Source organism: Cervus canadensis, chromosome 7 (genome assembly GCF_019320065.1).
Source record: "Cervus canadensis isolate Bull #8, Minnesota chromosome 7, ASM1932006v1, whole genome shotgun sequence".
Lineage (NCBI taxonomy): Eukaryota > Metazoa > Chordata > Mammalia > Artiodactyla > Cervidae > Cervus > Cervus canadensis.
The window spans coordinates 22974165-22997091 of NC_057392.1; the positions used below are offsets into that span (position 1 = coordinate 22974165).

Sequence of the window (22927 nt, forward strand, 5' to 3'; positions counted from 1 at the left end):
TGAAGTGTGCTGCTGATATTGAAAGAAGTGGGTCACCACGCACACGGGTCTGTCACGTCACTTTCCAGCCTGCTGGTCTGGTGCCGTTACCAGACGTGGTGCCTTGTTGGGGCTACGTGTCTAGTAAGCGAGTTCTCAGAGGAAGTCAATTTCAAATGGAATGTCCTTCAGCTTGTTAGTTTCGGGCTTTCTTACATTTTCATCAGAAACCACTGTCACAGTCTTTCTACTCTGTGTGGCTCGCAGCGAGGGGGACCCTGTGTGCTGGGGCACCGGCAGCCCTGGGAGAGGCATGGGATCTCGTGTTTCTCCCGTTCTCTTCCCCGTGACAATCCCAGGTCCGCGTCGGCATTTCTATCCTGCAGAGTCACCCACTCCCGAGAGGAAACCTCGGGTTGTCTCGGAGTGCTGGATGGTGGCCACGGTGCTGTGGCACTCGTGGCCCCGAGGCTTCCTCACAGACCATTCTCATTGTCACAGTTGTTTTCACCTGCCTCGTACCCCTGGCCCGTGGAGCCACTCTGCACAGTCCTGCTCTTCCTGGGATGCGGGGTGAACAGCCAGCTGCCCCATTCAGCCCTGTTAGAGGCTGCAGTTTTCCTGTCTTTGCTTTGCTTCTCATTTACCTCGTGTTCACCCGTGTCCCAAATCCCAGGGGTGCGCTGACATATCTTTGTCGGTTCTCCTCTCTCCTCCTGACTTCTCAGTGCTTGTATGTCTGCGCCGTTTGTGAGCGTCATTCCGGTGCAGTTCCTTTAAGGGTGGAGTAGACACAGGGTAACTCTGTGATGTTTAATACAAGGTCTCTTCCATTCCCTTTATGACCCCATGGACTGTAGTTCCCCGAGCTCCTCTGTCCAAGGGATTCTCCAGGCAAGAATACTGGAGCAGATTGCCATTCTCTTCTCTAGGGGATCTTCCCTACCCACGGATTGAACCCAGGGCCTCTTGCATTGCTGGCATTTATTAATTACCTTTGTTTTTTTATTTGAGTATAATTCGCATGCCATACAATTCATACAAGTGTACATTTTAGTTGTTTTTAGCATCTGACAAAGGTGTGCATCCATCACCACTGTCTAATCCAGAATGTTCTCATTGCCCCAAAAGGAACCCCACGCTCATCTCACAGCCCTCTCTCCTCAGCCCTAGGACTGTGGGTCGCTTTCTGTCCTGGTTCTGGACGTTTACTCTAAACAGGATCACACACATGGCTTTCTGTGTCTGCCTTCTTGCCCCTCATGTTATGTCTTCAGGCTTCATCCCCATTGTAGTGCATATCAGTTCTTCACCCCTTTTTGCAACTGAATAATGTCCCGCTGTAAGGATATGCCACCGTTTGTTGATCCATCGTCATCAGTTGATGCATGCTGGGTTCCTTCCACTTTTCTGACTGTCTGGGACAGTGCTTCTGTGAACGCCCAGGTGCAAGGCTTTGTGTAGATGTACATCTTCACTCCCTTGGGTATGAGCCTCAGAGTAGGGTTGCTAGGCCATATGGTAACTCTAGGTTTTACTTTTTGAGGAGCTGCCAGACTGATTTCCCAAGTGGTCACACCAGTTTGTATTTCCACCAGCAATATATGAAGACTCCAGTTTTTCCATGTCCTTGCTGACATTTGTTATTTTCTGTTTTTTCTTATTATCATTTTCATTATTGTTACTGTTATTGCTATTACAGCCACTCTAAGTAGCTCACGGGCCTTTCCTAGTGGCTCATACGGTAAAGAGTCTGCCTGCAGTGCAGGAGACCCGGGTTCGATCCCCGGGTTGGGAAGATCCCCTGGAGAAGGAAATGGCAACCCACTCCAGTATCATTGCCTGGAAAATTCCATGGACGGAGGAGCCTGGCAGGCTACAGTCCACAGGATCATAAAGAGTCAGACATGACTGAGCTTCATGACATGAGCTTCATGACATCACTTCAAGTAGCTCACTGTGGTTTTGACTTACACTTCTCTAATACCCAATGATGTTGAGTTATTTTTCCCATGCTTACTGGCTATTTCTTTATCTTCCTTAGAGAAATATATACTCAAATCCTTTGTATATTTTTAGGTTTTTTATTATTGAGTTGTGGAAGCTCCACATACAGTCTGAATATTAACTCTGCTCAGGGGTCTGATTTGCGGATATTCACTCCTGTTGTGTAGGTTGTGTTTTCACTTTCCTGTTAGTGCCCTTCAATGCGCGGAAGTTCTTAATTTTGATGAAGTCCAGTTCATCTACTTGTTTGTTGCTGTCTGTGCTTTTTGGTGTCAGATCCACAAAATCATTCCAAATCCAGTATCATGAAGATTTTTCTTCCAGTATTTTCAAGATGTTTACAGTTTTAGCTCCTAAGCCTAGGTCTCTGACCCATTTTCAGTTAATTTCTGCATATGTTGTGAGGTAAGGCTCCAAGTTCACTCTTTGGCATGTGTGATACCAGTTTTCCCGGCACCGTGTGAAAAGACTGTTCCTTTCTCAGGGATTGTTTTGGCTCCCTTGCTGAGAATTCTTCCATTGCTTCCTCATGAGTTCCCACTCGTGAGCTTCAGGCCTCTCTGATCCTCCAGTCAGCAACACGCAGACTCTCTCACTGCACCAGCGGGGACACCGTCTGCCTCTGTGAAAGAGGGAGGTTTTGTTCAATGTCGTCTTTCATGGCGTTTCCTTACATGTCCTGTATTCTCATTTATTTCATTTCAAACCTTGACAGATTATATGGATAAGAATATTTGACCTTGAAACAGACACAGTGATGTTGTTTATTACCTAAAACGGTTACCTGATTGACACAGAGAAAGGCAGAGACGTTTAACACGGGCTTCTCTTTGTTTCTGGTGCTCTGACCTCACAATTCCAAAGGGTGGACGCCATTGTAACAAAGCCTTCTAAGGTGCAGAGGTCTGACAAGAGGGCGCGGAGATCTAAACATACTCCTGGACTTGACAAGCAGCAAAGAGGGTGACGTCATGACCACGAGTTCTTGTGCCTGGGGATGAAATTTCCTATTTGGGCAACAAACGTGGATCCAAAAAGTGAGAAGTCTAGAAACTTAGATCAAGGAGAAAATGGTACACTCTGGGAAAGACTAGATGGACAGATTGCCTGCTGAGAGGGAAGGGTTTCAATGAAATGATAATACCAGCTGTAAAAAGTAGGAAACCAGAAATGTACTTAAGTGAGTATATAATTTCATAATTTTAGAAAAAAAATCAGTATGTATGTATATGCTAAATAAGTAGGAGTTTGGCTGTTTCACTTATATTCTCAGAAGTGTGCACAGTGTGGCCAAGTTCTGCTTCCGTCCTGCTCGTCTATGAGACAGAAGCCCCCCGGTCTGTGGAGCCTCCTCCTTCAGGGCGGAGGGCTGGTCCCAGGATGAGCCCTCACAGGCACTTCATCACATCCCACACGTCTCACAGCCAAGTCCTAAGAAACGCTGCTGTTCTGTGGAGGCTTGGTCCGAGGTGCGAGGTGCTCACCAGTCAGCTCACGCGCCCCATGTTCTTGTGTTCCAGGTCGCGGGGCCCCACGACCCGCCAGCCCTCCCGCGAGTTGCCAGAGGCAGCTCTGATGCTCTAGGTCCCGAGGGTGAACCTGCGCGCTGTCTATGGATCTGCTCTGACGCGTCGAGCCTGCTTATGGGGGAAGGTGAGTGGCCAGGAAGCGGCGCGTGTCCGTGTGTCCAGTTACCAGGAGTGCAGAGAGTCAGACTCAGCCCTGGAACCAGGGAGTGTGCGTGCGTGGCGCCAGGCAGGTGTCGCTCTTTAACCCCTGAAGCGGCATCAGCCGGGGGCCATGCCAGGGTGAGAGCGCACGCCACGAGCAGGAAACCTGAGCGGAGAAGCGAGGTGCTGCACGTGACCCGGCAGGAGCAGCATTCCCACCGACCCTTGAAGGGTCGCATCCGGTGACACAAAGCTTGGAGAAGCCGGTCTCGGCTGAGGCAGACAGGGTTCTCCACAGCTTCTTCCCTGGAATGTCCGAGGCACATGGGACACCTTCCCCTATGTGTGCCCCGTTGCCAGGCCTCAGTGGCCTCACCCAGCAAGCGGGGAGTCTGAAGAGCCGGCCCTGTTACCGGCGCTGAGGGACTCCAGCCTCATGTAGGGCCCTGTTGCTCGTGCTGCAGGCGGCCCGGCCCTGCTGACCGTCCTGCCTCGTGGGGGTTGGGGGTGGGGGTGGGTACCAGAGCCCGTGTGCTTGTGTGCCAGAGCCTGCATGTTCCGCGTGCCACCTTGCCGTCTACCCTGCACCCTGAGGCCTGAGTTCTCCTAGGGCCTCCTGGGTCCCGAGCCCGTAGCACTGACTGTCTCTGACCTCAGCGTGTCACCTGTAAAGAAAGCCTTTGAGGTTTCTTGCTCAGCTCTCAGGCGTGGTCCTCTCCAGGCCAGTTCTGGTTTATTCACCCATGCGTTTAAGTTTGCAAGGGCGTTGCTGAAGCCTGAAGAGTACATTCCAGGCTGGGCGCCTAGTTTACCCAGGGCCGCAAGGCGGCCACTGAGGACCAATTTTCAGCTGTGATTTGTTAACCCAAATTCATGACATAACACGTCATATAGGTTCCGAGTCAGCCTGTCTCCAGGTGGTTTTCAGGAAGACACCTGTGTCTTTAAAATGTCACAAAACTTGGGCCTGACTTTCTGATATTTCAATGTTGTCCACTCCAGCTTCTCTCCTGCTGCCCAGATCTTGTCTGCCTGGCTTTATTTTGCTTTTTTACTTGCAGCTCAGCATGTTTAACCCTGTGGTGCCTGCACAGAGTTGTTTTGATCTTTGCTTTGTACCGAGGAAGGTGTAAACATTTCAGCCTCCAGGTACCTGTTTGCAGGAGAGTCAGGGACCAATTACCGGGAGGCAGTGCTGGGTCTGGACAGGAGCTGGATGGACGGTTCCTTCCACACAGCTGGCGCATCCCGGGCTGTGGTCAGGAGCGAGGCTGGTTATGTAAACCGACCATCTGACCGGGGTTCTTGGGGACCACGTGGAGGACAGACCAGGAGCACCCCCAGGCCGGGCTGCAGCTTGGCAACTGCAGGAGTCAAGGGGCCCCCACTGGCCTCTCTGCCTCCCCCAGTGTTTGCCAGCTGCCCCCATGGGCAAGGCAGGCACAGCTGGCAGGGCCATCCTGTCCTGACCATGTCTGCCCAGCTGCATCCAGCCCCACGCCCTGGATGCCACCATCCCCAGCTCCCCCAACATCCTGGCTGGGCCTCTGGCCACCTTTATGTCCCCGAGCCCTCACCTTCTCTTCAGCCATGACTCTGGTTCTTCATGCCCCCTGCTCACTGTTCGTGTCCATGTCACACCTTCAAAGAGTCGGCACCAGCCACCCCCTGCACCCCTGCACAAAGTCAGGCAGGCTCCTTGACAGCTCCTCCACTTGCTGTGAACCCCCCACCCTGCACAGCCTCACTGTGGCCACTTGCTCACCTTGCCCTCCCTCCAGGCCCAAAGGCCAGTGCCCAGTCCTTTCAGTGCTTCCCCAGTGACCAAGAGGGGGCCCTCGGCGGCCCATGCCCTCCGACCATGAGCGAACCCAGAGTGACAGGACTGCTCTGTCTGTCCCTCATGGAGCGGCTGTGGGCACTGGATGAGCCAACAACGAATGGCCTGCCACAGGGCTCCCGGTCTCCTCCATCCCTGCCCAGCCTCTGGCACTGGCATCCCAGGTCTCGGAGCTCAGTGGCACCGCTAACAGGCTCCCCAGGGTGGGCCGGAGCACAGGGAAGGGCCCTTCATCTCGGGACTGCTGCTGGTGGGCCCGTTTGTCACCCACACCAGAGCCTCAAGCACGTGTCCTTGGACCTTCCTTCTATAAAGAAACGTTCCAAGTTGATAAAAGATGACAGAGACAGGTCCGCCCAAAGATTACTATGAAAGCATTATTTAAGATAATGATTCAGGGACACAGAGCATACAGTCCTTGCAGCTGACTATATCCTTATGCATGAAAATGCTTAAAATTAAATGCACAAAATCTTATGCTTACAGTTTGATACCATGGGAAATTTGACCATTACTGTGCAGATTTATATACAGAAACATAGAAAAATACTTCATGTAAAATGTCAAGTAGGGAAAAAGAACAATCATGGGTGACTTGGTCCTATTTATGTTAAAAATACAATGATACATGCCTACTGGAAAGATGTCTGAGTAGGTCAACTTCAAAACACCCCATTCTCACTGGTGGTCTTTCTGGGGATGATGTTACTGGTGGTTTGCATTACACACATTTTCCATTTTTTCCTGTAACGAACAGTCAGGCTGATCTGGCAGCAAACTGGCATGCTGCCACCTGTGGGTGCACCTCTGCTGGCAACGCACAGTGCCCCAGCACCCTGCAAGGCTCTCTTAGGAGGCGCCCCCGTGCCCTGCGGGCTCTCACAGCAGGGCCTGACAGCACCCGGCAGAGCGAGGCCCATCCTCCCAGCCAGCGAGTCCTTTGGGTGAAGTTTCCCCACAGCCAGTTGGTTAGGGGCTTGGTCTTTTCATTTATCTGTATCTGATTTGGGGTGAGATGTCGAGAGAGAGAGAGAGGTAATAGTAGTCACTTCTCATGCATGGTGGCAGATGCCTGCTCTGATGGGGGACCAGCTGCATCCTCCACATAGTCTCAAGGTCTGGGTCAGTTCGTTCATCTCACCGCCTAGGTGAGAAGCCCACCGTCAGGCTGGCTCCTCTTGGGCAGCAGCGGGGCTCAGTCGAGGCTCAGCTCCTGTGTAACTGACTCCTGGGGCAGCATCTGGAAGCTCCTGACCACAGAGGAGGAAACGGGGAAGAGGAGCGGATTCGCGGGCCAAACCTTCCGGACGGTCGCGGAGGGACCCAGCCCGAGCGCGGCCACAGCTGAGAGGAGGCTGCTTGGGTCTGCAGCGCTGCATTTTGATTGACGGGGGCCTGAGGCCTCTGCCCCCCTCCTTTCCAGGGTGAGCGGCCACGCGATGTCCTGCAGGCACGGCAGTCTGTGCGGTGGCCCCTGTTGGGGGACGGAGTCATTGGAATGACAGCCTGTCCGCCGGGCGCACCCTCCTGCGGAACGAGGGGAGCGGGCAAAAAGTAGGTCACATGTGCCTGATCCCATGTCACGAGGTCTCCAACATGAGACCAATGGGAGCCGTAGCCTCCTCTGGTTTAGAACAAAACCCCACTCTGATGTTTCTCCTTTAGCCTTTTTATCTTCTCTAAACGGGGAGAGTGACCATCTGTCCCAGAGCCACGTCCATCCGGCCCTGCCGACCGCACAGGGTGGCTTTGTTCTGAGGTAAGGGGCTGTGGGCCTGGCCAAGGCCACACGGAGCCCAGACGGCACCATCCAGGGCCATCCAGTGGGCCATGCCGGGTGCTGACGGAGCGGGAGCTCGGGGTCCTCGCTGAGAGTCTGGGAAGTTCCCCTTGTCTGACAGCAGGGCTCCTCTCTGAGAGTCAGGGTCACTGTTAACACGCCACCTTAGTGAGCTGTGATGTAGGGAGTTCATAGGTCATTTTTCAACTGTCTGTGCTCCTGGGGCACATGTGGGAATACGACCCCCGCCCCGAGAGGCTGGTTGTCATCCCCGGGGCCCAGGGATCCACGCCCTCCGTGGACCAGCATCTTTGCTGGGAGGCGTCCACCCAGCCTGTAGTGACCAGGTGAGCCACCGGCACCCACGTGAGCGCAGAGCACATGTCAGAATAAAGTCCGTGCGTGTGTGTGTTGCAGCATGTGGAGCACATGCGCTTCTGGAGCCTGATGCTTAGATGAGAAATAACGACCCCCTATCGTCCCTGGGAAGCCAGTGAGTACAATATCCTCGTAAGGAAGCAGGGGTGGCGGGGGGCAGGTCTGGTACTTTGCAAGTGTGTGTAAAACGTGCTTGAGTTCTGTGGCTTACAAATAACAAAATGTTGTTTTTTACCCGTCCTGTAAGTGAATCGAAGTATTCCCCTAGCTGAGGATGTCTGCTGAAGGTGTTTTGCAGGTAGTGAGTGGAGCAGAGAGTGTTTGCTGTTGTCTGTGTACTGGGTTGACCACTGGCACGTTTAGACAGTTATACGTTCTTGTTTAGATTTGGGGGAAAGATGTTTCCAGAAATGCTTTCCCAGAAACCAGGTTGTATGGTATTTGATTTGAGTGTGTTCTACTGGAGAAAATGATTTTGCTTTTCAGAAATAAAATATTTAAAATTTGCATCTTAACTGGCTTTCCAGGAAACATGAGTCTATAGCCAAGTCCATTGAAGTGAATGTGGACACGTTCAGTGATAAATTCCTCCATGGTGAGATGTAAAACAACAGCTGCACCCTTGGTAACAAAATAAGACTTTCTCTCCTTATAGAAATGCGAGGCAGCCAGGGTGATACCCAGGCCCTTTCGGCTGCAGCCTTTCAATGAGTCTTGTGAACTCTTTCTAAAGGGCTCTTATCCATTTGCAATCTTGAAGAAAAGACATATTTTACTGTCTCATTAAGACAGAGCAGGAAATTTCATCTTCCTTGTGTATGTTAATGATGCTAATACTTCCTTCGTGCCTGGGAGAGTGCCCGGAATTTCAGTGCAGTTTCATTACTGTTTCCTTTTCCTGTCCCACCCGACCTACCTCCCAGCAACTGGGAGGACAGGGCCGGGTCATCATGTGGGGAGCAAGTTCATGTGTGTTCTTGTTAATGAGAGCGTAAGTTGCACCCCATTATTGTCTTTAGGGAAAATGAGACCCGGGGGTAAAGCCTGCACTGGGGCCGGTGTTGGGGCGTTGACTGTCCCTTGTTTACGAGTGGAAGAGAAGATTGTTTCTGCAGAAATCACACAGTCTCAGAGGGAGCTCCCCTAAGCCAAAGACCCATCTCTGTCCACGGCACCCCTCGTGTGCTCCTGACTGCCAGCGCTTCACCCTCGTCCTTCACGCTGGCCTGTGCTGGCCTCTGACGGACACTCATTGCTTTCAGTCTGGCCTCATCAGGGACTGAAAGGGCCGCTTAAGGAGCTGGGTCACCTTCTGCATGCACCCCGGGCCGCCCGTCAGTGTCCTGGTCTCGGGGAAACCCCCGCTCAATTGGAGGGGGCGCAGGAATGTACATCCTTGAAGACGTGTGCCAGCCTGGCAGCCTTGTGAAGGTCTGGGGCCCCGCACGCCTGGGGTGGAGCCTCTAAAGAGCCGTATTCACTCTGGCAAGGGGGGCTTCAGAGGTCGCAGTCTGAGGACGGGCAGGGGCAGAGCTGGTGTGCCAGGCGGTCCCGCAGGAAGGACCGGCTCCTTCTTCGGAGCATGACCGCACTATTCTAGTGGATGGTTCCCACCAGTGCTTTTCGGGAGATTCCTGAACCCTGGACACCCCCGAGAACCTGGAAAGACAGAGTCTCACCTCCCCCGATCCCACCACCTGAGTGAGGAACACCAGGCTGTGTCTGTGACCCGCAGAGCCTTCCAGGGGACACTGGTGCCCACGTGAGTATGAGAGCCGAGGGTGCTGAGGGGCAGACTTGGCATTGCTGGCAGCCACGGCCAGGAGGGTCACAGCCGAGCCAATGCGCTCATGAGCCCAGCTGAGGATACTGTGGGTCAGATGTGGAGCCCAGCGCAGGAACCTCACCGCATGTGTCCAGTTCCCCATGTGTGTCATGTTCCCCGCGTGTGTCCCGCTCCCAAATGTGTCCTGCTCCCCCGTGTGTCCTGCTCCCTGCGTGTGTCCTGCTCCCCTGTGTGTCCAGTTCCCCACGTGTGTCCTGCTCCCCCGTGTGTCATGTTCCCCACATGTGTCCTGCTTCTGAGTGTGTCATGTTCCCTGTGTGTGTCCTGCTCCCCCGTGTGTCCTGCTCCCCTGTGTGTCCAGTTCCCCACGTGTGTCCTGCTCCCCCGTGTGTCATGTTCCCCACATGTGTCCTGCTTCTGAGTGTGTCATGTTCCCTGTGTGTGTCCTGCTCCCCCGTGTGTCCTGCTCCCACATGTGTCATGTTCCCTGTGTGTGTCCTGCTCCCGAGTATGTCATGTTCCCCACATGTGTTCTGCTTCTGAGTGTGTCATGTTCCCTGTGTGTATCCTACTCCCCCGTGTGTCCTGCTCCCAAATGTGTCATGTTCCCCGTGTGTGTCCTGCTCCCGAGTGTGTCCTGCTCCCCCGTGTGTCCTGCTCCCAAATGTGTCATGTTCCCTGTGTGTGTCATGTTCCCCGTGTGTGTCCTGCTCCCTGCGTGTGTCCTGCTCCCCCATGTGTCCTGCTCCCCCGTGTGTCCTGCTCCCAAATGTGTCATGTTCCTTGCGTGTGTCCTCCTGAGTGTGTCATGTTCCCCGCGTGTGTCCTGCTCCCCCGTGTGTCCTGCTCCCGAGTATGTCATGTTGCCCACATGTGTCCTGCTCCTGAGTGTGTCCTGCTCCCTGCATGTGTCCTGTTTCCATGTGTCTCCTGCTCCCAAGTGTGTCATGTTCCCCTCGTGTGTCCTGTGCCTGAGTGTGTCATGTTCCCTGCGTGTGTCCTGCTCCCTGCATGTGTCCCGCTCCCGCGTGTGTCCCGTTCCGATGTGTGTCCTGCTCCGTGTGTCCTGCTCCCCGTGTGTGTCCTGCTCCCCGTGTGTGTGTCCTGCCCCCGTGTGTGTCCTGCTCCCGCGTGTGTCCTGCTCCCGCATGTGTCCTGCTCCCCATGTGTGTCCTGCTCCCGCGTGTGTCCTGCTCCCCATGTGTGTCCTGCTCCCGCGTGTGTCCTGCTCCCCATGTGTGTCCTGCTCCCTGCGTGTATCCCGCTCCCGCCTGTGTCCCACTCCTGTCTGTGTCCCGTTCCGATGTGTGTCCTGCCCCCGTGTGTGTCCTGCTCCCCGTGTATGTCCTGCTCCCTGCGTGTGTCCCGCTCCCGCCTGTGTCCTACTCCTGTCTGTGTCCCGTTCCGATGTGTGTCCTGCCCCCGTGTGTGTCCTGCTCCCCGTGTATGTCCTGCTCCCTGCGTGTGTCCCGCTCCCGCCTGTGTCCTACTCCTGTCTGTGTCCCGTTCCGATGTGTGTCCTGCCCCCGTGTGTGTCCTGCTCCCCGTGTATGTCCTGCTCCCTGCGTGTGTCCCGCTCCCGCCTGTGTCCTACTCCTGTCTGTGTCCCGTTCCGATGTGTGTCCTGCCCCCGTGTGTGTCCTGCTCCCCGTGTATGTCCTGCTCCCTGCGTGTGTCCCGCTCCCGCCTGTGTCCCACTCCTGCCTGTGTCCCACTCCCGCCTGTGTCCCACTCCCGCATGTGTCCTGTTCCTATGTGTGTCTTGCTCCCCGCATGTGTCCTGCTCCCGAGTGTGACCTGGCAGCGGGGTCCCTCTCACCCTGGAGTGACATGGGCTCTGCTCCCTCTGTGCCCTTCCTGCATAGAGACCCCGCTGCCCACAGTGTAGAACCAGAGGAGACCCTGTGGAGGAAGGCGGCTGGCCCGCCGCCCAGGCCGAGGCCACAGCCGCAGAGGGTGACCCTGGGAACCTGATCAGGAGCCAGAGCCATGGGGACCAGGGGCAGGGCCAGGGCTGGGCTCGCTCCCCTCTCCCTGAGGTGCGGGCTGAGGGTATTGTTCAGAATGATCCAGAAGAAGGCAGGAGAGGAAAGGGAAAGAAGCCTGTGTGGAAGTGTGCTGCCTGGTGGAGTACGGACCTGTGACGGGAGCGGAGGGGCAGGCAGGCCCGGGGGGAGATGGGCCTGTAGGAATGGTGGTGTTTCAGTCAGCAGGAGCAGACACATTGCTCAATAACAGGCATGGGTCCTCCAGGTCTCCAGACCAAACGCTGCTGTCTCTGCACCGAGGCATTGGGCTGAAGGGTTCAGAGATGTGTGGTGGCTTGGAAGGGTCTTGTCTGGGGATGGCCCCTGTGGGTATGCAGCCCAGAAGGCGCTGAGGGGCTCAGCCTGCAAGCCTGGCGGCCAGGCTGTAGCCGCAGCTCAGAAACAGCCCAGGGCCCAGTTTCCATGAGCTTGCGGGTGTCAGGGACCAGGGTGGCGCCCGCTGAGCAGCGTTCCAGGAGCGGGTGGGTCAGGAGGGCAGCCTGGCAGGGCCACGTCCCCATGCGGATGAGCACGGTCCTCACTCCAAGCAGGAGGCCTCTCCCCAGGGACGACAGGGTCGACCTCCTGTGACCACGCTTATGGCCTGGAGCCCCGTTCAGCAGGAGGAACCACAGAGCACTGACCTGCCTCGTCAGTGCTCAGACCTCCTCAGGGTCCTTGGGGTTGGGGGCGCCCCCACAGTGCTCACTGGGCGCTGGGGCTGAGCCCTGAGGCAGAGCTGTTCCTTGTCTGGGTTGGTGGTGGTGGTTTAGTCGCTAAGTCATGTCCAACACTTGCGACCCCCTAGACTGTCGCCTGCCAGGCTCCTCTGTCCATGGGATTCTCCAGGCAAGAATACTGGAGTGGGTTTCCATTTCTCCGGGGTTGATGGGTCTGAAATCCAGCTGTGATTTGAGGTTTGTGTGTTTTATAGCCTTTAAACCACCCTGCTTTTAACCTCAAGCCAGGAGGGCACGTGCTGTCTGAGAGATGTACGCAGAAGGTCCTGTGTGTCCCCGGAGACTACGACCCCCGGGGTGGGGCTCAGTGCTGCTCTGAGGCAGGGCTTTCCCAGGCCCCAGCCCTGTGTCCCCATGCGAGGGCCCGCAGCCACCCTGCCACGCTTGCACCTCAGCAGGGGTAGTGCCCTGCCCTGCGGTCTGACTTTTGACTCTGTTCTTTGTACTTGGTTTTCAAAGGATTCACTGTTGTTACAATTGGGTTCTGGTGACTGAAAAACATGTTTCTTCCACTTTTTGAGGTTTAAACACCACACAGTCTCCAGGGCGGTGTCCTGGGGCCCGTGGGTGATGCCCTGGGGTCGGGGACTCTCTGCCTGAATCAGGCTGGTGGGGAGGGAGGGGGCCAGGCCCTGTCACCTGGCCGTGTCCATGGGGCTGCCTCCAGAAGCCCGGCCAGCTGACCACCTGGGCCCAGAGCATCGCCCCGTCCCCTTCCCCTGCCCGTCCCCCGAGTGCAGCCCCTGGACACACGGACCCGGCCTGGAGCTGAGGAAACAGGTGAGCGGTGCCCAAACCAGGGGCCCGCGTCCTGTCAGCACCCAGGTGGATGGGGGTGGGGTCTGCTCCAGCAGCACTGTGGTCCCTCCCTGCCTGCTGTTCAGCCTCAGGTCCTGCTGCCCAGGGGCCTTGTCTCCCGAAGCTCGTGTGACCCACTTCCTCCCGGCAGAGCGGAGCCTGACGTGGACCCCGTACAGGGGCTCTGTGGGGCTGCCCGCACTGTGTGCGGACTTGGCTTTACAGATCTGCCTTTGTGTTTAGAAGGCAGGAACGGAGGGCCCCCCCCCCCAGCACACGCACCTGTCATTATGTCCCCCGCTCAGCTCAGAGAATAAGCTGGCCGTTGCAGGGGAAGGACCATGCAGGCTGTGCAGAGATGTGGGATTAACGGGCATCCGAGGATTCAAGTCAGAGGATTAATCCCAGTGGAAGCATCAGTGTTGGGGGCAGGGACCCACAGTTGGCGATTCTGCCCATGCACGGCTCTCATCTGGAGCCTGAGGGACCCTGGGTCTTTTTAGGAAACAGAAGCCACCCTTTCGATCGGGGGACCCCAGTTAGCACCTGAGGCTCCCTCACCCAGGAGAGGGCCCAGCTCCCAGGGCAGGGGGTGGGTGGGGGCTGAGTCCTCACATTACTGGTCCCTCTCTTCTCCCCCGGGGGCCCCCTCCTCTCAGCAGGGCCTGCGGGCTCCCTGCTCCAAGGAAGCAAGGTTTGTTTCCACCCTCCCTGCCTGCTCCCCAGGGTCCTGATGGGATCCTGGGTGGGGCAATCCTGCAGACCAGGGAGGCCCACCTCCTTGTGTGACTAGCGGGGAGGCAGGCCCCCCAGGACACGCCTTCTCGGAGCCTGGAGAGGAGACACAGTTCTGGGGATGTTTTCTGGGCAAGTCATGGGCTGATCAGCCCACCTTCTGCCCAGAGAGCAGCCCTTGGGAGGGGTCAGGGCTCTCTGAGCCCCTGGTTCCTAAGTGGAGGACTCTGTTCCTCTCAGGAATGAGGCCATGCCTTGGTCTCCCTTTGTGATGTCGACCAGCCTGCCCTGCACCCAGCCTTTTCCTTCATAACTGTTGAGTTTCATTTCTCCTTAAAAATCTCAAGAGCTCAGCTGATCTTGGCCTCCTTTGCTTTTCACACTAACAGGGCTGCATCCTTTCTTTTGTTACATTTATCTAAAATTATTCCCCAATTCCCACATTTTTCTTGATGTAAATGACCATCAGTGTCCCTGCGTTGTAATGAAAGCTGGAATTAAGAGCTCTGTGCCCCAGGGCACAAGCTCAAGACCAGGGCTTTTCTTGTTTGGGTAGATGCCCCCAACGTCCTGAGGACTTCTCCTCCTGCCCCTGTGCTGCCAGCGCCTCCCAGCACCTGCCTGGGGGCTGAGTCCCAGTTCTTCACTGCCCAGCTCATCCTGGCCCCCTGGCCCCAACCCCGCCCTCCTAGCCGGTCTGTGAAATGGAGGGAGGGGCCCCTCCCAGCGGGGCTGCAGAAGGACTGTGCCTGGCACACGGTAAACGCTGTGTCAGCTTTAGGTATTGCTGGTTAGTGTTTGATTGTTTGATGTGTTGATCCTGTGACCCAGCTCCCCACAGTGAGTCCCCGTCTGTCCCAGGAGAGGACCTCGCCGATGTGCAGTATCGTGATCAGTAGTCGTCCAGCGTTGCAATCGGTTTGCTCTTCTTCGACTCAGAGTCTCTAGCTGAGCAGAGGCTGGAACTGCTGGCTCGCAGCACACATGTGGCCAGCCCATGGCAGGACTGGCTCCCCGACCAGGGCCCGGCGGCCTGGGGGACTGTGGCTGTGCACCCCTCTGAGGCTCCAGGGGCTCTGCTTTGGCTGTCCCTCTAGGTGCTTTGCTCCACGCCCAACTCTTCATGAGGTCCTGGGTGGACACCCACACACACACACACGTGCAGGGACCTGTTGCTAGACGGCGGGGTCAATAAGCATGGCTCTGTCCACTGCCCCCCACCCCCTGCCCAGTCCTCTCCCACCGGCCTCCGTCTGATGTGCTGAGCCAGGTCACAGGACATGAGAAAACTCAAGCTGAGGGTGGACCCAGGCCTGCAGAGCAGCAGGTCCAGCAGGCGCGTTGGCTGGGCTCTGCCTGCTCCTGCCTTTGTCTGCCACTTCACCTGGCTCAGCCTGCCCACCGCTGGCTCCAGGGTCTCAGACAGCCCTGTCCGGGGCACGGATAGGAGGGAAGCCCCCCAGGCCCCCAGTGCAGAAGAAGCATGGGAATCTGCTCCAGCCTCTCGACCCTCACGTCTCCTGGCCCAGAGCCCATGACAACCCTCCTGCTCATCCTCCCAGAAGAGGTCCTTGCTGCTCTCTGACCGACTGAAACGGACGACCAAGTGGCGGGATGGGGACCAAACGTGGACTCAGCCTTTGGGACAGCCAGCTGTCCAGCCTGCAGACTGTTTCTCCCTAGACTGACCCCTCAAAGGTGGTGGCTGCCCCCTGGTTCTGCATCCCCAGCGCTGGCCCCAGCTGGACGCTGAGTGTTAGACCGAGGACCCTGCAATGGTCGGCCTCCAGCTGTGGCCAGAGGGTCGGGGGGCAGGTAAAGTGTGGGGACAGACCAAGCACCAGCTGTGTGCAGTGCCAGGCACATGGAGACGCTGGGCTTCTGGAGCCATGGCCTCAGGAGAGTCAAATCCACATGCAGGCCTCACCACAGGACCAGAGACAGGGCCCAGGGAGTCTGCTCTCCTCGCAGCAAAGATGTTACTGACCTAGATACAGTGTCTGACGTGATTGGAACGTGTGTGAGCCGTGCGACCTGATGTAGGTGACACCCTGGACCCTGGGCACTTCCCCAGATGTGGGACGGAGTGTGGGCGTTGTGGGTGAGGTCCACACCTTCCTGGAAGAGGAGAGACTCTGCTCCATGGCCTCTAGAGCAGGGACGGCGGTGAGCATGCGGCCCAGCCCGGCGCCTTTGTCTCTCACTGGACACTTGAGTGATGAGCTGGCAGACTGTGTGCAGTCAGGTTGTGTCGGCGTGAACATCTTTCTAATGTTAACTGAGACCAGAAAGAACATTTTCCTGCAGAAACCTCCCTCCTCTGCGGCCTCAAGGATGAGCTCTGCGCTATGAGCCTCCAGGGACAGAGAGCAGCCAAGAAGCTCTGGGGGTCTGTGCTGTCCCGGCCTCGAGCAGCTTGACGGGGCAGTGAGCTGTTAAACAGGATAAATCAGGTCTGCGCCCACCCCCCAGGTCCCTCCACGGTCTCCCCAGCACAGCTGAGGCCCTGGGCACAGCCCCAGATGGAGCACAGCTCACTGGACCGGCAGAGCCACCGAGCGCTCACGGCAGCCACGCAGACCTCAGATGGCGCCTGGCAGGCGGGACTCCAGCAGCTCCATCTCTGGGTGGAAATTCCCCTACTGGGGACCGCAGGCTGCCGTGAACTGCCTCTGTTTTAACATCCAAATCTCCGACCCTCTGCCCCCAGAACATGCCTCAGGGCTCGGAAGTCACCCCCCACTTTCGACTTGATTTCTTCCCCTCATATCTGAAACAGATGCCCTCAGCGGTTTATGTCTGATAAGCATCACTAGTGCCAAAGTCTGGTGGTCTGGAGCCTGAACTCTGGACCAGTTCGTGGTTACCCAGTTTCGTGGGGCTCATACGTGAGATAGGGCCGGGACTGGCCCCGTGTTAGGACGTGTTAGGATGACGCGCACTGGCTGCTCCTTCTGCTGTCACTGCTACACATCGCCTTAGGATGGCATTTACGGTGCTAGGATTCTTTTGCTTCAGATATTCCTCTAAAAAGAAGAACTGGAAAATTTGTTTCTTCAGAATTTCACTATATAGTACTGGTTATAGACAGATTTTGCCTATGGAGTCAATATAAAAGATCTGAAGAGGTTTGGGTTCTGGAGTGCTGGAGTAAGAAATGACTATCAATACCAACTCACATCAGAGTTAGTGGTGAAAGACTGTGCTTCCCTTAAAATCACCAAGACAGGATGTCTGCTCTCACCACGCCTGTGAACAGAGGACACAAGTTCTAGCCCATTCAACATGACAAGAAAAGAAAAGGCATACAGATCCGAAAGGAAGAAACAAACCAGTCCCTGTTTGTAAGTAACACTGTTGTCTGCCTTGTAAATTCCATTATGCTACCAAAAAAACTCCTGAAACTAATGGTAATGAGCAAGTTCACTTGTTAAGAATGCAGGACCTACAAACAGAAGTCTGTTCTATTCTATATATCACACAGTGAACAATCAGAAACCAGAACTCAAAATGCACCATTTACAAGAACTCCAAAAAGTTAGATACTTGCTATATGTCTTAAAAAAATATGCACAGGATTTATATGCTGAAAACTAGAAAATACTGATGAGAGGAATCAAAGACCTGAGGCAGAGCCCTCCTTGTTCACAGCAGGGACTCTCAACATTGCGGTGCTGGGGCCTCCCAGGGGGTCTGAGGGTGTAATGCCTCTCCCGTCAGATACCCAGCGGGAACGTGTGTAGATGCTCGCAAGATGATTTTTAAATTTATGTGGAAACACAAAGGAACTCATGGAACCAAGAAAGTTTTGAATTGAAATTGGAGTATTTTAAGTCGCCATAATGTTACAATTATCCAGACATGGTGGTGCTGGTGGGTAGGTCGGCATTTATGTAAACAGGATATGGCCCAGAATATAGCACACACATGTGGACAACAGATTTTGACAAAGATAATAAAGCAGTTTATTTCAGAAAGGACAGTCTTTTCAAAAAGTGGTGTAGAAGCAAATGGACAATGCATAAAACAGCAAAAAAAACCTTGGGAAACTTCACATCTTACATAAAATTAACTCAAAATGGATCAAATCTCTAAATGTAAAATCTAAAACTATAACCTATTTAGGAGAAAAATGTGAGAAAAGTGCTCATTCACAAAAGATGAAAGTGTTAAAAGTCATAAAAAATAAAATTGAGAACTGGTGCTTCATCACAGTTAGAAGTATTTGCTGCCTGGACGATCCTGTTAAGATATGAAAAGACAAAGCAAAGCCTCAGAAACGATCGTTGTCAATCACATCCAGTGAAGGGCAGTGTCCTTGGCCGTCAGAGCAGCCCTGTTAGCCTCCACAGAAGGATAACAGGACAGTCCAATTGGAGGACGGACAGCAGACCTGCGCACACACTTCTCCCAGCGGGATGAAGAGGTGAGAGGTATGCACCTGGGTGGGTGTTTAGGAGAGAACAGAGTCGCCACAAGGAGACATCACCACCGTCTGTACAGATGGCTGAAGTGACACGCTGACACCCCCAGGTGCTGGCAGGGTCGCCCAGAACCAGATCTGTCTCACCCTTGGGGCAGGCGGGGTGGGGTTGGAAAATGGTGCAGCTGCTCCGGCAAACGGTTTGCCGGTTTCCTACAAAGTAAAAAGTGAAGTGAAAGTCGCTCGGTCGTGTCCGACTCTCTGTGACCCCATGGACTATACTGTCCATGGAATTCTCCAGGCCAAATTTAAATGTACACTTAATGTACCTTTCAGTAATCATAGCCCTGGGTATTTATCACAGAAAACTGCAACCTTGAGTTCATGTGAAAACAAGCATGTGCTGCTTTATTTGTAATCCACCTAAGCTGGAGTCCACCCGGATGTCCTTCCTTGGGGAGCTGGACACACAGTCGTGTGCAGTGTGCAATGGGTGCCTCCCAGTCGCCACGACCGATGGGCCTCCATTACCTGAAGCAGCATCATTATGCTGAGTGACTGTCTGGTTGGATCTCCATGAAGTTCTTGAGATGACAAAGTTGTAGTGATATAGAGCAAAGTAGGCTTTCCCAGGGCTGGGACTGAGGAGAGTAAGTGGTTGCAAACTACCCACCGGACTCTCCACATGACCCTGCTCATGTGGGCAGTTAGGGAAATCTGTATGTGTGACAAGATTTCAGAGAGCCACATACCAACAAAGGTGTGTAGGAGCCCATGCTGTTTAGTTACTAATGTCTGACGAATGTCCATTACTGGTTTTGATAATGTACTGCAGTTACATCAGACATAAGCTGGGTGAATGGGCCACAGAAACTCTGTATTATTTTTGCAGCTACTCATGGATCTAAAATTATTTCAGAAGTATGCAACACACATATGTAATACACATACACAACAGACGTGAGAGTCGACAGTTATTACACCTAAACATAAAAAGTAAATTCCGGGAACAGATCGATTAAAAGTAAGAGATGGTCAGAGTGGAGAGAAAAGCACGATCAGTCTATGTGTGGCCAGCAAGACACCAACATGGAATATATAAAGCTCCTGGCAGTTTGGCTGAAAAGATATGTCATGTGAACACTGATCAAGACCAGCCTGCGGTGGCTGCACTAATAATGTGAGATGAATCAGGCTTCCGGACGAGGTGGCAACTAGGGTTAGAGGGATGTTGCATGAATATGAAATGGTCAGTTCTCTAGGAAGACATGCCCAGCCCAAATGTACATACACTGCTTGAAAGAGCCTCAGAACACAGAACAAAACCTGATAGGACAAGCTGGGGCACAGTCCCAGTTGTAGTTGGAGATATAGGTCTCCTCTGAGCGACTGACAGGGCAAGTGGCCTCGCAGGACAGTATACCCGGCCACCAAGGGACACAGCTCATGGGCACACAAGGTATTCCCAAGGTAGACTGTGCTACATATGAAAATAAAAGCCCAACAAATTTAAAACAGTTGAAATCACAAGAAATATATGTTCTGACCAGACTGCAATTGAACTAGAAATCAATAACCAAAGGTACAAAATTTCCCAAATACTTGAAAATCAAAGCACACCACTGTAAATGACGTGCTGGTCAAAGAGAAGGTAGCAGAAGAATGTAGGAAATACTTGGGAGAGAATGTGTACAATACACACACGTCTCTAAATTCTTAGGAATCAAGGGAGTCAGCGCCTCGAGAAACCTAAGCATGATGTGCTAACATGGGAAATGTTTGCAGACAGCTATCCAAGCTTTTACTTTAAGACACTAAGGAAAGAAGAGGAAAGCAAGAGGGAGGAAATGATAAAAGCAAGACCAGAAACCCATGAAACTGAGAACAAGCTCGGCTTTCCACACTGGAGCAACTCAGAGGAAGGGAGAATGTGGAGGGGGGCGGTGCTCCCCTTGGGCCAGGGACCTGGGACGGCTCTGCCTCCTGAACTTTTCTGCGGCCTTCTGTTGGCTCCTTCAGGAGTGTTTCCTCTGCCCTCTCCTGGGAACCGGGGGTCTTGTAAACTGACCGGATCCTGGGAGGGAGGAGGGGACAGGTCCCCCTCTGGCTGCGTAGGCAGAGTCCCCTGTCCTGTCCTGACTCTGCCTGGAAGCAGGGCCTCGTCCTGCCCTCCCCACCTGTGTCCCCAGGAAGCTCCCACCCATTACTCAACTGACCCCTGGTGAGCAAGTGAATGAATGGGAGCAGACGGAAGGGAAGAAAACACCATCTTGGATGCCCACACGCCCCAGTTCAGAGTAAGTTCTGTTCCAGAATGTCCTGTGAGGGCCTAGATATGGGCTGGACTCAGCATCCACCGTCTGTTCATCTGGCCTTTGAGTGGGTGCTGCGTGGGCGCCTGCTCACGGCAGCCTGGACTGGAGCTGGGAATGAGGGGTTCCACATTGAATGGCAGAGAGAAGCGTGTCCTCCACCAGCAGGCCAGGGCTGTGGGCGCTGAGGCATGGGAGGCAGATGCCGGCAGTCAGGGGTGCAGGTGGGGGCCTGTAGGGAGCACCCTTGGGGGAAGGCCCTGGCTGGGCTGGCTGGAGTCAGCCTGTCGCAGGAAGGAAGGCCCCGAGGCTAGGATGGCAGAGTAGGGACCAAGGCAGGCTGTGGTCTGCTCATTTCTCTAATTTTATCATTTCAACCATGTCAAGTAAGTGGAATTGCATAGTGTGTGACCTTGGGGGCTGGCCTTTTTCACACAGCATAATTCTCCCAGCCCCCCCGCCCCCAGTAGCTGAGCGCATGGGCAGTTGGTGCCACCTCCTGGAGGAGCAGGTTCCATGTGCGGTCTCAGTCCACTGCAGGGATGCCCCATGACTGTCATACCAACCACTGGATTAGGTGCTGGGTCCTGCTTTGGGCAATTACTAATACAATGAACTCACATTCAGGCTTTTGTGAGGACACCGGTCTTCACTGCTCTGTACTAAATCCCAGCTCAAATGGTAGATGCATGTTTATTGTTCCAGGTGACCATGCTACTTACTCCCTGCAGCACCCGATTGGCCTGCCGGTGGCTCCACACCCTCACCGGCAGGGCTGGTGTGGCCCCTGCCATTTATTTAGCCATGGTGATGGGTGAATGGTGGTTCCTCCTGGGCAGTAATTTGCATCTCTCTGGTGGCTAATGACACGAACATCTTTTCACATGCTTATTTGCCACCTAAGATCCTCTTTGGTGAAATGTCCATGTCTTTTGCCCATTTTCTAATTGGACTGCTTGTTTTCTACTATCAAGTCTGATCCCTGCATATGCTTTAAACTGGTTTCGTGGCAGACATGCAGCTTGCAAATATTCTCTCCCCATCTGTGGCTTGTCTCTTCATCCTCCTAACATTCTCTGGCAAAGCAAAGGTCTTTAGTTTGACACATCTCATTTATCAGGCTTCCCTTTCGTATATCATGTTGTTAGTGTCAAGTCTAAGAATTCTGCCTTACCCTGGACCCTAAGGGTTTTTTTTTCTTCCTAAAAGCTTTATAGCTTTATATTTTTCATTTAAATCTATTTCCTACTTTGAGTTGATTTTTACTCAAGGGATGACTTCTAGGTCGGAGTCCATTTTTGCCTCCAGTGTTCAGTTGCTCCAGCCCTGCATGTTGAAGAGCTGTCTTTCCTTCATCAAACTGCATTCACATCTCCGTTAGACATCAGCCGGGCATATCCGTGTGGGCCTGTTTCTGGATTCTGTGCTCTCTGCCTACTCCGTTGATTCCCTCTGCCGATACCACAGCTTTGATCATGGCAGCTGTTGGGGAAACTGACTCTTTCTACTTTATTTTCCTTTGTCAGAATTGTTTTAACTATCCTAGCTCCTTTGCCTTTTCATATAAATTTTACAATGGCTTGTCTGTATCTATGAAATTCTTGCTGGAGTTTTAATAGGAATTATGTTAAAGTCATATGTCAGCTCAGAGAGAACTGACATCTTTACTGTGATGAGTCTTGTGATCTGTAAACACATTCTGTGTCTCCATGCATTTAGATCTTTAATTTCTTTCATCAGCATTTTGTAGTTCTTAGCATATAAGTCCTACACATGTTTTGCTAGATTAATACCTAAGTGTGTGTGTGTGTGTGTGTGTGTGTGTGTGTGTAGGTGAGTTAGTTGCTCAGCTGTGTCTAACTCTTTTGCGACACAATGGACTATAGCCCTCCAGGCTCCTCTGTCCATGGAATTCTCCAGGCAAGAATACTGAAGTGGGTTGCCATTCCCTTCTCCAGGGGATCTTCCCCACCCAGGGATTGAATCCAGGTCTCCCGCATTTGCAGGCTGATTCTTTACCATCTGAGCCACCAGGCATCGGAACGGCTTTATTTTTTTTCCTTCTAATCAGGTTCCTCTCATCACCTTTCCTGCCTTGCGGCGCTGGCTGAACCCCTTAGACTGTGTAAGTCACAGTGGGGAGAGGAGAGGAGACATCCGTGCCCTGTTCTAAGTGACAGGATTCAACCCCAAGTGTGAAGTTGGACACAGGTCTTCGGAGATGCTGTTTATTGAGTTGAGGAAGTTCCCTTCTATTCCTGTATTTTTTACTGAGAGTTCTTTATCACGAGTGGGTGTTGAATATTGTCAAGTGCCTTTCTGCATATGATCAAATGATATTTCTTCTCTAGTTTGTTGATATGATTGATTTCATAAGTTGATTTTTGAATACAGTACCAGCCTTGAGTCACTGGAAGAATGGGCATAGTGTATATTTCTTTCTGTGCGTTGA

The 22927-nt window shown here is 53.6% G+C and overlaps 1 protein-coding gene across 15 annotated transcripts in view; it reads left to right on the plus strand.

Moving 5' to 3' along the window:
• The window catches only part of PCBP3 (poly(rC) binding protein 3), a 220894-nt gene that overhangs the window by 160737 nt on the left and 37230 nt on the right, over window positions 1-22927 (plus strand). For all 15 annotated transcript variants that reach the window (XM_043474624.1, XM_043474618.1, XM_043474619.1 and 12 more), the window contains one exon: window positions 3507-3639. In XM_043474624.1, coding sequence (XP_043330559.1) covers window positions 3630-3639 — 10 coding nt within the window. In that variant the 5' untranslated portion in view covers window positions 3507-3629. The remainder of the gene's footprint in view (window positions 1-3506; window positions 3640-22927) is intronic.